General features: G+C 45.9%; 1 protein-coding gene across 2 annotated transcripts in view; it reads right to left on the bottom strand.

Annotated features, from left to right (window-relative positions):
- The window catches only part of smad1 (SMAD family member 1), a 20,072-nt gene extending 11,224 nt beyond the window's left edge, over positions 1–8,848 (bottom strand). The window contains exons 1-3 of one of the 2 annotated variants that reach the window (XM_030352587.1): positions 8,735–8,848; positions 161–357; positions 1–73 (exon numbers count right to left, since the gene is read on the bottom strand). The exon at positions 1–73 is cut by the window's left edge and continues 295 nt beyond it. Coding sequence is in view for 1 of the 2 variants with exons in the window: in XM_030352586.1 (XP_030208446.1) it covers positions 1–105 (105 nt within the window). In the remaining variant the exon portion in view is untranslated. Of the gene's footprint in view, positions 358–8,734 lie in introns of both variants that reach the window. The other variant, XM_030352586.1, reaches the window with a different exon arrangement.
- Between the last annotated feature and the right edge of the window lie 5,792 nt (positions 8,849–14,640).

Genomic DNA, 14,640 nt, shown 5'->3' with positions numbered 1-14,640 from the left:
GTCCACCGCCTTCTCCGCCCACTTCTCCTCCTCGTCGCCCTGCTTCCAGCCCAGCAGGCGCTTCACCGCCGGGCTGGTGAAGGAGAACAGCGAGGTGACGTTCATGATGGGAACCTCCGCTGGGGGGGGGGGGGGGGGGGGGGCTTGTGGGTTACTCTACCGGCTCCTTCTCTCTCAGTCTCTTGCTCGACCTGTCCGTTTTCTGTCTCTTAGTTTTCTCTGTAAGTAGGGAGGAACACTAGCGTGTTGGGATCCAGAGTTGTTGGCTTTGGTCCGGCTTTAAATGGAAAAACTCCTTAAAGCGTTCCTCCGGCGAGGTTGTCCATAGATTCTTGATTTCCAAGGCCTTGAAGCCACCTGCAAGATGAGACGGAAGTCAGAGAAAAGAGGGTAAGTATCATACAGGTTATAAACACGAATCATCTTTTACATAACTAAGGGGAATACATAAATCCCCTTCAAATTAAATCCTCAAAGAACCTTTCACTAGATTAAAGACCCCTGCGCCGCACCTCACGCTCTGTCCTCCCTAACACCGGTCCAACAACTAGTGTGGAGGTTCAACTCTCCCCCCTAACATATTTTGCCTCAGCATCTGCAGTCTCAGATTCGTCTGCATATCAGAATGCTGCTGACCTACGGAACGGAACATTCCGGACAATGTTGATGATGATGATGATGATGATGATGATGATGATGATGGTGCAGGGAAGAGCCAATGATGTCACATTCCACTTTCAGAGGGGTTGCTGGGAATCTGAGTCACGCTGTATGCTGCTCGGGCGAGCTTTGTTTCACACTCTCACATTCTCCAAATACCTCCCATGGTGTCCTATATGGACGGTGGCATTCGAGTCACCCTTTACCGGCCGCTAGCAGAACCGAGGCGACCCACATATCCGACATGACGGAGTGACCTTTCAAACGTGGAACGAAATGCAGAACAAGGCCGGCCTATAGCGTACGTGATATTTTTTCGTAAAAAGACTCCAGTGTAAAACTGTAACTGTGAAAACAGCTTGAGAGGCAGCTACAAATACTCTTAAAAGGCCACTTCCTTTGTCTTGTTAGCATTTAATAGCAGTTGGTGAGTGGATGGCTGCTCAGAAAGTGTATAATCTCAGAGGGAGGAGGGGGGGTGTTGTTTAGGGGGTTTATGCAATGCTTGTTTGAACCATAATATGACAACTTTGGAGACGAGTGAAAGGAAGCACTTGTAAGCCACAGGATAACGGGGCCCATTCCCCAAGGTCTGATGGGGTTGGTTGGTTGTTCCTTTTAAAAGGGGAAAACCGGAGACAGGCAACCGGTCCAACCCTCTCACAAAAGCAACTCATTTGAAATGCACACAGTATTCAGTTTAGAATTTCATATTGAGTCTTTCAGCAGGTTTTGTTGATCCCAAACCACTTACTGTGAATTCAGATAAATATCATTAAGGAGCAGCTAGTGGTTAGGGTAGTCTCACAAATTACACTTTAGTTTACTAATCTAAAGTCTGATGGCAGATTACCTGAACTCCCAGGCCGTTAAACGGTCCTACCCTCTTGAGAGCCAAAACACACCATTATTGGAAACTAATGCAAATATGTCGTAAAGGTTTTGATTCACCAACCCCAATACTGCACACACACACACACACACACACACACACACACACACACACACACACACACACACACACACACACACACACACACACACACACACACACACACACACACACACACACACACACACACGACCGGAAGCTCACATGCACAAACACACACAAACACAACAGCCCCCACCACCCCCCCACACACGCAACAAAAATATCATTAGGCCCCAGCTTGGATCACATACTTATTTTTGGCGCTTCACATGTGAGGCTAAATACCCATGTCTGTGTGCTACTGTGTGGGTGTGTGTTTGTGTGTGTGTTTGTTTGTGTGTAGGCTTCACCATACTAACAAACAAAACAAGCCAAGGGATGACGAGAACAGGTGCTGTTTACAACCAAGCCCCAACCACAGCGAGTTCTACCAGCATCCAATGCGGAAGTGACAAACATTGCAGTAGCACCGGGTGGCCACTACGAGGTGGTACCAAAAGTGAGTAATTCTTCGTTGACTCACTTGTTAAACAGGCCGTTTTCACAGTCTTCTTAAACCTATTTACAGCCGTGTCCAAAAAAATATTCTAGCCAGCATGTTTAGTTCATATCTCCATGACAACACTGAGGGCGGCCTCTTGAGTGACAGCTAGCCGCTGACCTCACCTAGACTCGGAGGCTAGTTTTCAGGATTAGCATGCTATCTCCGTCATCTTGACCTAGACTGCGTTCATTCCTATTGTTCATTCCGGTGCCAAGATCCCTTGCTCTGCGGTCAACTGTACCAACCAATCGTTTAAAAACTAATGAGCTACGAGCTAATTCGGTGTACGTACCTAGATGGGCGTATCTCCCTCCCCCCGATGTCACATCAATGCCCTTTTTTGGTTAGAGGAAATGAGGCAAGATGGCGACACTCATAAGCCAAGAGAATTGGATGCAGTTGGAATAACTGAGGTCTGCCCGGATGCTGCATCCATTTTATATACTATCTATGTTTACAACACATGGGAGTTTGATGCGTGTGTGTGTGTGTGTGTGTGCGTGTGTGTGTGTGTTTGTGTGTGTCTATGTCTGTCTGTGCCCGTCTGTGTGTGTGTGGCGTGCGTGTGCTTACATGTGTGAGTATGTCTGTGGGCGTGTGCGGGAGTGAATGTGTGTGCATTGTCGGGGGTTTTGAAGCTTACCATTACCAAGGACTTACAGCAAAAGTCTCTATATTTAGCATGCACGCCTTCACCCCTCCCAACAACATCACTACAGCTCTGTGAAACTCCACAAGAGAGGAGTGAATCTACACAAGAGAGGAGTGAATCAATCTACACAAGGGAGGAGTGAATCTACACAAGAGGAGAGTGAACCTACCGAAGAGAGGAGTGAACCTACACAAGAGAGGAGTGAACCTACCGAAGAGAGGAGTGAATCTACACAAGAGGAGAGTGAACCTACTCAAGAGATTGAACATACACAAGAGGAAGTAGAATGTACATACAGGAAAAGATGAGTGTGTTGATGGGTTGGCTGGAGAGAGTGGGATTGACAGACAGACAGACAGACAGACAGACAGACAGACAGACAGACAGACAGACAGACAGACAGACAGACAGACAGACAGACAGACAGACAGACAGACGGACAGAGCAATAAAGACTGAGAGAGATAAAGATAGAGAGAGGGAAACAGAGACAGCGAAGAGTGCGACTGAGAAGAAAAGAGAGAAGAGAGAGCAAGAGAGAGAGGGCGAGAGGGCAAGAGAATGAGAAGGAAAGAGTAAGTCATAGAGAGCAGAGAGGAAAGGAAGACAGAAAGGGAAGAGATTGGGTGTGTGATTTGAACATTTGTGTATCTTTGCGTATGTGTGTGTGAGTGTGTGTGTGTGTGTGTGTGTGTGTGTGTGAGTGTGAGTGTGAGTGTGAGTGTGAGTGTGAGTGTGTGTGTGTGTGTGTGTGTGTGTGTGTGTGTGTGTGTGTGTGTGTGTGTGTGTGTGTGTGTGTGTGTGTGTATGTGTGTCAGAAGAGAGCAGATGCGATCTCACATGGGTTAATGCTAACAGCGAAAAGCAGACATCAGGGAAAAGAAAAACATGTTAAATGCAGATACAAATCCGAGTCAGGGACCCCCCAGTACGATCTCACACCCACACCCACAGTGGTACTGCCCATTATCCTAGCGTCTCTCTTGACAGCAGTTCCTGTATGTCTGTACCTACTCTCTCCACCATGCAAACGGTAGCATCGCTTCATCACTGCAATGCGAATGCCTGCATGAGTCCAGACAATAACCATTTAATATCTGTCCATTCTCCGGTCTTCTAGCCTACATCCCCATCCACCCTCGGATCTTACACAGACACAGACTCAAACACAGTCACACACACACTCACACACACACACACACGCACACACACACACACACACACACACACACACACACACACACACACACACACACACACACACACATTTCTCAGAGCAGTGGCGCGAGCATGAGTCTGGATATTTATGGGTGCGGCCTGCTTCCTCGATGGGAGAACTTCTGCCTCCATTAATGAACAAAATAAACTTCTGATGGAGGACAAATCTGCTCAACCTTTAAAAACACAAGATGCATCCTTTGTTTAATGCTTTTCAGATGGGGGGGGGGGGGGTTGCTGACTACTTGGATAGGACATGCACCAGAATACCTTAGCATCAGAGACTATTTTCTATAAAAATACAATTTGGGCATTCCATCAAAGAAACCACACCAAATAAGTGATACCCTCACCCCCACACACTACACTGAAACACAGCCTCGGAGACCCTTCTGTCTGATAAACTGCACTGTCCGAACACATTGACCACGATAGATGTGGGCAAAACAAAAATAGTAGGGTACATGCTGCTGAAGACCTGGCGTGGTTAAACTGAAAAACTGAACAATCTAAAGCTTCTTCTTCTTTCGTTTCCTACTGTGCTTTCCCACGTTTTAAACAGAAACCTTAAGCTAGTATTGCATACAGTGGATTCTATCGTTAGCTCACTTCAAGATGATGCAGTGTGTTGACGAATCTGCAGACAATGCTAGTTTAGAGTTGTCTGCGAGGCCAGTCAAAATATGACCGCACCATTATGCTGCTCATGCCCATAGCTATGTATAGAAGTTCAGACTAATCTCTTTTGGAGGGCCCTGACATTTTCATGTGACAACAAACTCTTACTTACACTTACGTGCACATTCAATTATAAATAGGGCTTGTAAACCAGAATGCATCAAGTGATTTTTTGTTTGCGATAGTCTGTCATATTGAGAGGACTTAAGAATTTTGAGTTCTGCAATGTCCTAAATCCACCACGCAACTATACCTTACCTAGGCTAAAGAAGACTGTGTTTTGCCACGTTAACTTGTGCATGAAAAACACTGTGCAGTTTCAAACACCACAATCTCTCCCAATAATAAGAAATCTTTTAAAGATAAATTCCTAAACAATGACCAAACACATATATGACTAGCATAATAACGAACATTACATGATCCTATGTTCCCAAAATGGTGGCGCTCATGTGATGTCACATTTTGTACGTTGTAGTTGTAGAATTGAATCCTTGAAATAACATCACTCAATGTAAAGTCTTTGAATAGATATGTAGGCATTTTTCTGTCATATTGATTATCAAGTCTCCAGGAGTGGGACTCTTACATATCTATGATTGATTCTGTGACAACGAGGAATCTAACTGTATCAAGATATGTTGTGTTTGTGCATCCCATTATTCTTTGTGTATTGAAAGCAGTTCTCCTAATAGCTTATCCTCTCCTGGTCCTCTCCTCATTTATATTCCATAGTATTAGAAATACACCTCTAATGCACTGGTCACCTGTTAGTGTATGCAGTCAAAAGCTGCCTTCATCCAAGCTCAACTGCTCTTTCCGTGAGGTTGCAGTACAGCATCTTAAACGCGTCTATCAGATGCTGATGAGCGTGAAATCATAATATCACTGCTGCATTCTATCTTTTGAAATCTTGGACCGTCTGCGAAACGTGACAAACCGTGTGTCCACCAATACCTCCTCCACCCTCCACTACCACAAGGCTCATGTATTCCCACTTGTGAGTGGACACACACACCGCCCCCCCCCCCCCCCCCCCCCCTCACACACACACAAACACACACACAGACAAAATAGAAACACATCGACACACACACAGATAGAAACACACACACACACAAACGCAGACAGACAGAAGAACAGACAGCCAGATTAATAGCCAGACCGACACAAACGCACACCAAACACGCACACACACACGCACACACACACTCCCTCTGTCTCTCCCTCTCCGTCTCTCTAACAGGGACAGTGAGTGGGACTGCACGACATTGATAGGCCGGGCCTTTGACCCATCTTGCTGCCAGTTGTTAGCCAGTAGCAGCAGCACCCCCCACCCCCCACCGCCCACCGCCAGACCCAACCGTGCCCGGCCCCCCCAGATCACTTTGCTCTGCTCCAGTGTCCGTTAATCAATTTAGGAGCGGGCCGGCGGTAGGAAGGAGAGGCAGTAATGATGCTCTCCGGACCCTCCCCGGGGACGCCGCATCATAAAGCAGCTACATTATTTATCAGGAGGGCCTCGCGGAGGGGCCTCCATTAGCCCCTGCTCAACGGACCCGTTGGTTATAAACATGCAGGGTGGGGGAGGAGGAGGAGGAGGGAGAGCGCAGGGGGAGAGAGTGATAGACGAGGAGAGGGAAAAGAGAGAGAGGGGAATGATGCAGAGCTAGAAATGGAGGATAAGGTGAGAGTGATGTTGTGGGATGGAGAAAGTGATACAAAGGTTTGATGGAGGGGCTTGAGTTTTTTTTTTTTGGGTGATTCAACTCAAAATAGTTCAATATGTAATGGTCGTTTCCCTTTATCACAAAATTTCTTCTTTTCCTGTCACCCAGAAACCACAGCCAGATCAGCTGGTCTGTGGGTAGCTAGACTGCTATTGATGTACAGCTCATAGGAAAGCACCTTTAACAGACTCATCTGAATCGACCACCTTTAAGACCAAAAAAAACAACTATGCTATACATTCTTCAAACTCACACCTCCATTAATCGTCATATTTAATACGCAGGCCTACAATTGAGTATGTTTACTTTTTATTAATGTCATGTAGCAGACTCCTTGATCCAAAGCAGTAGCTTGGAATCAGTAAACCTTTTTTTCGATACAGGTCATCCCTGACCAGGGGTCGGTCGGCTTCTTGTTGAGGGAGCCCTACAGGTAGAATGTGGACAGTGGGGCTGGAACCCAGAACCACCCTAACCGCGACTAAACTATCCTCAGCTTGTATATTGGAACCACATTTGCCACAGCCGAGGGAGCCCGGGAGTGCAGTCACACACAGGCACGCACGCACACACTCACAGCACTCACAGCACATGTATACGTCCATGTTTTGCCACTTAAGGCTCAAGCGATGATGACCCCAAAGGGCCCCAGGAGCAGTGGGAGGATTAGACGCTGCATGAACCAGACAAAAACACCCACATACATCCCCTCCCCCCTCCTGTCACACATGGCCACAGACATAACTACACAACACATGGGCTCCCCAGCAACTATGCCAGCCATGACTGGCACTCAGTGTTGGGTTAGTGTTGTGATAAGGGAGGACACAGCAACACACACTCCACACACTGCAAGGATAGGCTGACTCTGTGGTCCCCGTGAGGACAGAGGGGGAGTGATCTCAAGAGACTGGCAACATTTATATTTATATTTTATTTTATTGTGTGCGCTGCTGCTGCAGTGACATCGGAATTCCTCCTCCGGGATGGATAAACCATCCATTTCATCTAAAGAAAGCGTTGCTTCACTTTGTTTACAACGTTGATGTCTCATCTTTTTTTGTTTACAACTTGCAAGCGTTACAGTGCTCGCAGAGCGCACTTGTATCTCTGATAGGGCTTCATTGCAGGCAGGAGAGCAGATTCAAAAGGAGGATATAGTGTCTCTCTCTGTAGTGCCAAGCCTCAGATTGAACCGGCTTTTCAAATGAATGGATGCATGCTAATGAACAGGAAGCGTAAAGAAAAAAAAAATTCTTGGGGAAGAAGATGGTAATCCGGTTGTTCAACCTTTATTTCCTTACTTTACCTATCGTACTATGCGGTGTTGACTGAGGAACGGTTACAAAACTGTAATTTACTTGAAAGCAGTTGACTAGGCCTATAGGTTATTATTGTTGTACTTCAGTAACACACATCCGCTGTGGTGAATGCCCATGGGTATTTAAGCCTATACTGTATGGATAATATCAGTCCTGCTAAAACATATATTTTTTTAAAGGAAAAATGTGTAGCTGTATATGTTCGGCAATGAAATCGTAAGACAGTTGAAGTAAATCACAGACAAGGGCAAATCCCCGTCCTTTCGGTAATCTGATATGTCATCCTCAATAATGTCAGATCTGCCTTAGCTACTGCGGGTCTCTCTCTCTCTCCACATGCACCCACTCTCTCCCTCTCCCTCCCTCTCCTTCTCACTCACACACACCAGAGAAAAAGACAGAGCGATACGAGACACTTTGCTTCATAACATCTTGATGCTACTTGTATTTTGGTGGGAGAACCAATGCACATCAACTATGATCTATGTTTATCTTTTGAGTGAGTGCTAAGGGAAAATGTATGTCGTTTTGAGTCTTGGAACCCAAATGTAAAATGAAATGAACACATTTTGATAGAATACAACCGTGTATTTTGACATTTTAAATAGTATACTCAAATGTTATAGGCTATAACACATTACTGCTTACTTATTTGTTGTTATTTTTTCATTTTATTTAGCCATGTGATTTTGATTTGATAGAAAAATGCTTCACAGGAATAATCAAAATACTTTTAAGTCATATGGGATGTATGCTGGGTAAATTCAGACCCAGTATTCCTGTTTTTCACGCAATTGCCTAACACTACAAAAAAACAATTACGAACAAATTCCCTTATGTGTTCTTATACTCTCATAGACAGTTAAAAGTTTGAGCAAAGACGTGTACACGCATCCCCCAGATACAAATCCAACCATGTATGAAGACATAACTACAAGTATACTAAACATATTTATTTTTCCTAGGTTTTATAGAGAAAAACAAAACTTTACAGTACCTTTTGTGCTGCTTTAAGGCTCGCCCCCTACTCTTTCATACAGCTGCCTGTCTTGGTGCTACTCGCGCTGGCGTCAGTCAGTCGCGGGACCGTCGCACCCTCCGCCGAGCGCCAGTATCACGCCGCGGGATACACTTTGGGGCGGTCCGAGAATAACAAGACCTACTTTTACGTAGAACATTTCACCATGCATTGCGATTGTGATGGGGAGTGCGACTAGTGAACGTTTTATAACACTATGTTTTGTGAAATAAAATAAATCTAGATAATTCCGAAAGACCTTTTCTAATTGTCAAACGAGAAAGAAAACACAAGACATTTGGAAGAAGAAAAAGACAGACGGTCTTTCTTTTGGCCTTTCTTTATTGGGGTATAATTATTAGTTTGTATCTTTTACCATTCAAATAAATCATCAAGTTACTCGCTTAGACGTTATTTGGCAGAAACTTGCATTGAATTCAGCCACAGACATATCTTGAATCTGACGGTGAACTTCTGAACTGCACTGTTAAGTCCGCCTCTTGGTTCCTCTTGCTTTGATTGTGATATGATAATCACTATTTATGTTGTCGAAAGAACAAAGAGTGTAAGCGAAGGTATGAGCACCGGAACATGCTCCGACATGCCACCACCTCGAGTTCTCACCTTTGGAATACATCTGGCACTTTGATGAGAAGGGGGCACACGTCCCACACACCCATGGAAACTTGAATAAACGCTCATAGAGGAAAAAATGTCAAGATCAAGCCACATACCATAAGCATCTCTAGTAGCATGCAATGCGTACTTTGCAAATGTAGTTGTACTTTACATGAATACGTGTTATCTTGCCAAACAGTAGTAAACATAGTCTATATGGGGCTACAACTAACAGCAAAAGCCTACTATAACTCCCGCAGACGCCTAATTTAAATCAAGGCACAGAAATAAGCAGTCAATTTCAAGGTTATAATTGTAAAGATGAAAGAACCGCCAGCAGTGGCAGCAAAAGCAATCTGTGAGTGGGACTAGATTATCTTGAAGACAGGCTTCAGTTTGGCGGAGGAAAACCATTGAAAAAGGAAGCCCCTAGCGCAGGTTACGTCACTGGGCTGGCGACAGAATGTCTGAGTGGAGGGAGAGCATGCTGCACGTGAAAACAGTGCGAATCACTAGTCTTGGGAGGGCGAAGCGTATATACGTCCATGGTGGGGTTAAGCGAGGAGAGAGTAGCGAGAGAAAAACACCGGACAAGATGTACAAATTGTCGGCAATGTGATTACTAAACAATTCGTATTGGGCGTGTGTGCTGGCTCTACAGTAAACATACAATGAAACATGACCTTGTTTGCATTGGGAGTCGACACAAGGCCTGGACACCCGATATTTGTATAAATGGGGGAATTTGACAAAGCAATTTGTTAAACTGTTGTCCCTTGGATTAGGATACGGATTAAGGAATGGTACAATTTAAATAAGGGCAACTAATGGACACTGTCTAGCCCCAAAGTGTTCTTTTCTATTCTAAATATTAGTCACGCTTTGTAGCGGTAAAGAGCTGATAATGGATGCCATGGGATGACAAGTCCCTTTGTTGGGTCATTGCCCAGCAGGGTTCCAGTCCCTGATGTGGAGGGAAGAGGTCAGGTCCTCCCAAAATAACCAAACCTTGGACACTCGCGTGCCGAGAATGTGTCTTTCATTGATGGCCGTGAGAAGATATACTAGAGTTGTAAAAAACAAAACAAGGGGGACTCATAACGGATCCATCCCATTGATGTCTTCCTATTTACATACAAACCGGTTACATTCAGTTGATGCTGAATTTCAACCAAATGCAAGACAAGATACTTGTAGGAAGATACAAAAAGTCATGTGGGCCTGCATCAGAGTGCTTTCAAGGGGCCGGTTGGTGTTGTGGCTAGGGGGTTTTCATCTAGGCAAAAGGTACTGTGTCCGATCCCCATTTCCGCAGTCTACCAGTAGGCATCCTTTAGCAAGAAAACCTCTCTCCTACCTGCTCCTTCATGACCCGTATCTAAAGATTTGCTGAGTTTCTTTGTAGAAAAGCTTCTGCTAAATGACTAAATAGTTGATATAATGAGACTATTGATGTGAGCCTTGCAGTGAAAACTCACATTGATTTTTGTTTTGTAAATGTCTGTGACTAGGCCGAGACAAATCTCAACAAAGGTCAAGTCAAAGTAGGTCTTGGGTTGACCTTAAGTCAACTGGGGCCTCAGAGATTGGACAGGACAGGACAGGCATTCAGTCATCAGTAACGGCAGCCAAGGATGCAGAATGTAGGCCAGTGCTTACATAAGTCTTCCAGGTTTCAGTATACATTTGTGGTGCATTAGGTTAGTAGGCTATTCATGCGCATCGCAAAAGGTATAAGCACAAGATACCCTCACAGCAGGATAGGAAAAAAACACTGGCCCGGTATTATTTTATTCGAGTCCAGACGAAGCTCTTTGCTTTGGCCTTAATGAAGGAGCCTATCAGGTCGGAGCACACTGGGTGCAGCAGGCTTTTGGGACGCCTGGACCGCTGCCTGTCTCCAGCCAGACAAGAGGAAAAGCCGACCCGGAGCGCTGGGATGGGATTACACCCCGGGCTTCACACAACGTCCGTAAATTTACCCGCCTGAAATGCTTAGCGTTGACTGACACACGTGTTTAGTCGGCGCTCCCTGCGCGGATGCCATGGCGGCCCCTGCCAACCAGCGCCACCGGAGGTCTGTTGGCAGCGACCGCCCCGGAGATTCTCCGCAGCAACGCCAGGCGTGGCGGAGCTGCATAAGCCTGGCTCGTATTTCAAACGGCAGCGAGCTTGACCAGGCTTTCCACAAGTCCTCCTCCTAGAAATAATGTCTGGGATGGAACTATTTGAACGCTGTCTCCAAGGGCCTCTTCTTGCTCCAGCGCAGCCCCCCCCCCTCCCCAAACCCCATGTTTCATGTTGCTCTTAAGGAAAAGCGAGCTGAAGGACACAACCGTTACTTGCATTTTTTTTTCATCCACAGTCCAGACATCCCCCCCTGTTGCCACATGGAGGAGCGAAAGAACCCCAGAGCAAAGGATCAGCGTCCAGTGCCATCAATCAACTTAAATCAATTGCCAAATCATCCTTGGAACAGAGGATAATCCTCAGACACACACTGATCAATGGACCTGGTCTTTGATCACACATACACTCACACTCACATGGTTGTACACAGTGCACACCGCCCGGGACCTGATCACCCTGCCTCGCCATCAGCCGCAGGCGACGAGCCATCTCATACATAGGATCTCCCCGGTGTAAAATAAGACTCCCTGGTGGACCGTTGCTGCATGGTGTCAGAAAAACCTTTGGCCCCCCCCCAATCACAATGAAGAACGCACTGGGCTCGGTCCAAAGGGTGGTCTCTCTATGCCACCCCTCCTCCAGGGAAGTTACTGTGTGTGTGTTTGCGGGGCATTGGGAGTCTGGGGGGGGGCACTAAATATGTAGCAAGCCTTGGGTTTTCAGCTCTGATCTGTCGGGGGCAGCTGTCCCAGCCGCCCGCTGCATTCAGGATGGGCCGTTCCATGGGGTCTGCAGACCCAACGCAGCTGTCATTCAAAAGACTGCGGCGCGTTTCTGGGGCAAAGCGGAGGTGGGTGGGGGTGTCACGCCCTGAGCTCCCCCACCAGCAACTGTCAGGTCTTGTGAATGACTGGAGATGGTGGTTCTGGTGGTGGTGGTGCACCTGTATTTTGGGTGCAGCTGTCCTGTCGCCTCCCCAGCCCCTTACCCCCTTAACCCCTCAGGTGCATGTAGAACATATCTGTCAGCTCTCTAATGTAAGCTATGAGATGGTGGTGTGTGTGTGTAATTGATCCTTTAATAAATAAACAATTCAAAAAAGATCAAACCCGGCCTCTTATAGCTTGAGAAATGGTTTCGTTGGTGTTCTAGAGTCTTAAAATGTTACTTGTGCTTATTACAAATTAATATAGTTGCTCATCAACAAGCAAGCAAAAGTGAGGTGTGTTTGCTCAAAACTTGCATATTCAGGTTAATGTTATAATCACTAACCCTACCTCCATGAGGAGAAATACAATTAGAGTCTTGTAGACAACTAAAACATTGTAATATCATCCGATACATTTAATAGTCATAATGACTTATTAGACAGAATCATTTTAACTGCCTGACGGGACAGACAGATCTTTCCAAACCCTTGAAGATTCTACTGATTTTTTGCGGGTCTTCCACCTCTCCCGTATTTCATCGAAGTTGTCATCTTTAAATACTCAGTGAGGTCATTTGCTGCCTTTTTGTCACTGTCAGTACATCACCTCTTACACGCGGGCCCATTTCCCTAATGTGCCTCTGATGCAACAGTCCGCTGACAAATGGCTTTACAAGCAGCCCTCAAGCTGGGAGAGCAGTCGCTAATTTCTAATAAGGGGAAAGTGGAAAATGAACCCAACGTCACACACACACACGCTCGTCCGGGGGGGTGCCCTCCTATAAAGGGGAAGAGATCCGACAAGATGACACCCATCCCTGTACTCTCACAGGCCTCCTTATCTGTGGATGACGTTCAGAGACACCACTGAAGGCTGAATAGAGATCTTATCGTATCCTATCCATTCTTCGATCTGCAGAGGAAAAGCTCTTTCCGTAGTGCTAACTGGGTTGTAGCGGTGGTGCTGGGGGGGCTGGGGTGAAGCTACATCATCAAGCAGATGTTCCTTCTCTACAACCAGGAGTGAGGTCATACCTCAGGGGAGAGGATTGGGGGGGGGGGGGGGGGGGGGGGGGGGGTCGGGGGTCGGTACATCTGGAGCTGGCTGGGCTGAAGCAATGTAAGTGATAGCGATCATGACATCATCTCTTCCTGGTTTCGGCACCCTCTGAAGATAGAGAGAGAGAGAGAATAGGCAAGGGGCAAAAATAGACGCCTTCTAAAACAAAGCTGTGACGGTTGATTCAGTGCTGGGGGAAAATGATTAACGCAAGATACACATTGGATCACAGAATAAAAGCCAGGGTCAAACGTCATGTCTTTTTGTCTGACTCAGGTGGCTGCTGTGAGGATGTGGTGTGGCTATGCTCTGGTTTGAGAGGATGCAGTGTTTATTTCACAAAAAAATGTCAATGTTCAACAATAACACTAAATGAATAAGATCCCCACGAGGAAATCCAATAAACTAAATTAAACATTTTAACTGCACAGGATCTCAGTAACCTGACGATCAGATGAAGATAAATAGAGCATTGTATCCCAGTGATTGGGCAACATTGGAATCAAATCATCAGTTGGAAAGGTGAGAGCCTCTGTTGGTGATGTCATGGAGGTGAGATCAGGTTCCTCGTCAGGCTCGTGTAGCTATAGCCTAATGCAACCCTGCAACCGTACAAGAGGACCAAAATGATTGTCCGGCCGTCGCAAAATCACAACTCGTATCCCATTCGAGGTGTAGTCCTGCCTCTACTTAGATGAAACAGGCTCATGCTTGTTCTTGAATTAAACATACTGGGGCTTGCTCTTGTCTCTGGCTCACTCTCCTGTGATGCCTTCAGATTGCGACATGCCCATTCCTCTCAGATTGTTTTAATAAGGTTGGACCCCTGGGAGATGTATTGATAATGCACACTCCCCCCCCCCCCCCCCCCCCCCCCCCTCTAAAGGCGGTGGTTTATGGAATGGGTCTGACCCCAGCTATGACAAAGAAATTAATTTACGGTCATTAAAGCTTAAATATATGTCCTTTGACTGAGTTTGGCGTAAAACCCCATTTAAACCATAGCCATCGTAAAACCACTATTTATGACCATATTAGTAGAAGCACTATGACAAAATATAAAAAAGGTATATACACATAATAAAAAATTCTCATCAATCTCAACCTTCAATGTATGACAACCAAGTGTTTTCACCAACATTAGCAGAG

Source organism: Gadus morhua, chromosome 3 (assembly GCF_902167405.1).
Source record: "Gadus morhua chromosome 3, gadMor3.0, whole genome shotgun sequence".
NCBI lineage: Eukaryota > Metazoa > Chordata > Actinopteri > Gadiformes > Gadidae > Gadus > Gadus morhua.
This window is presented reverse-complemented; position numbering and strand designations above follow the sequence as displayed.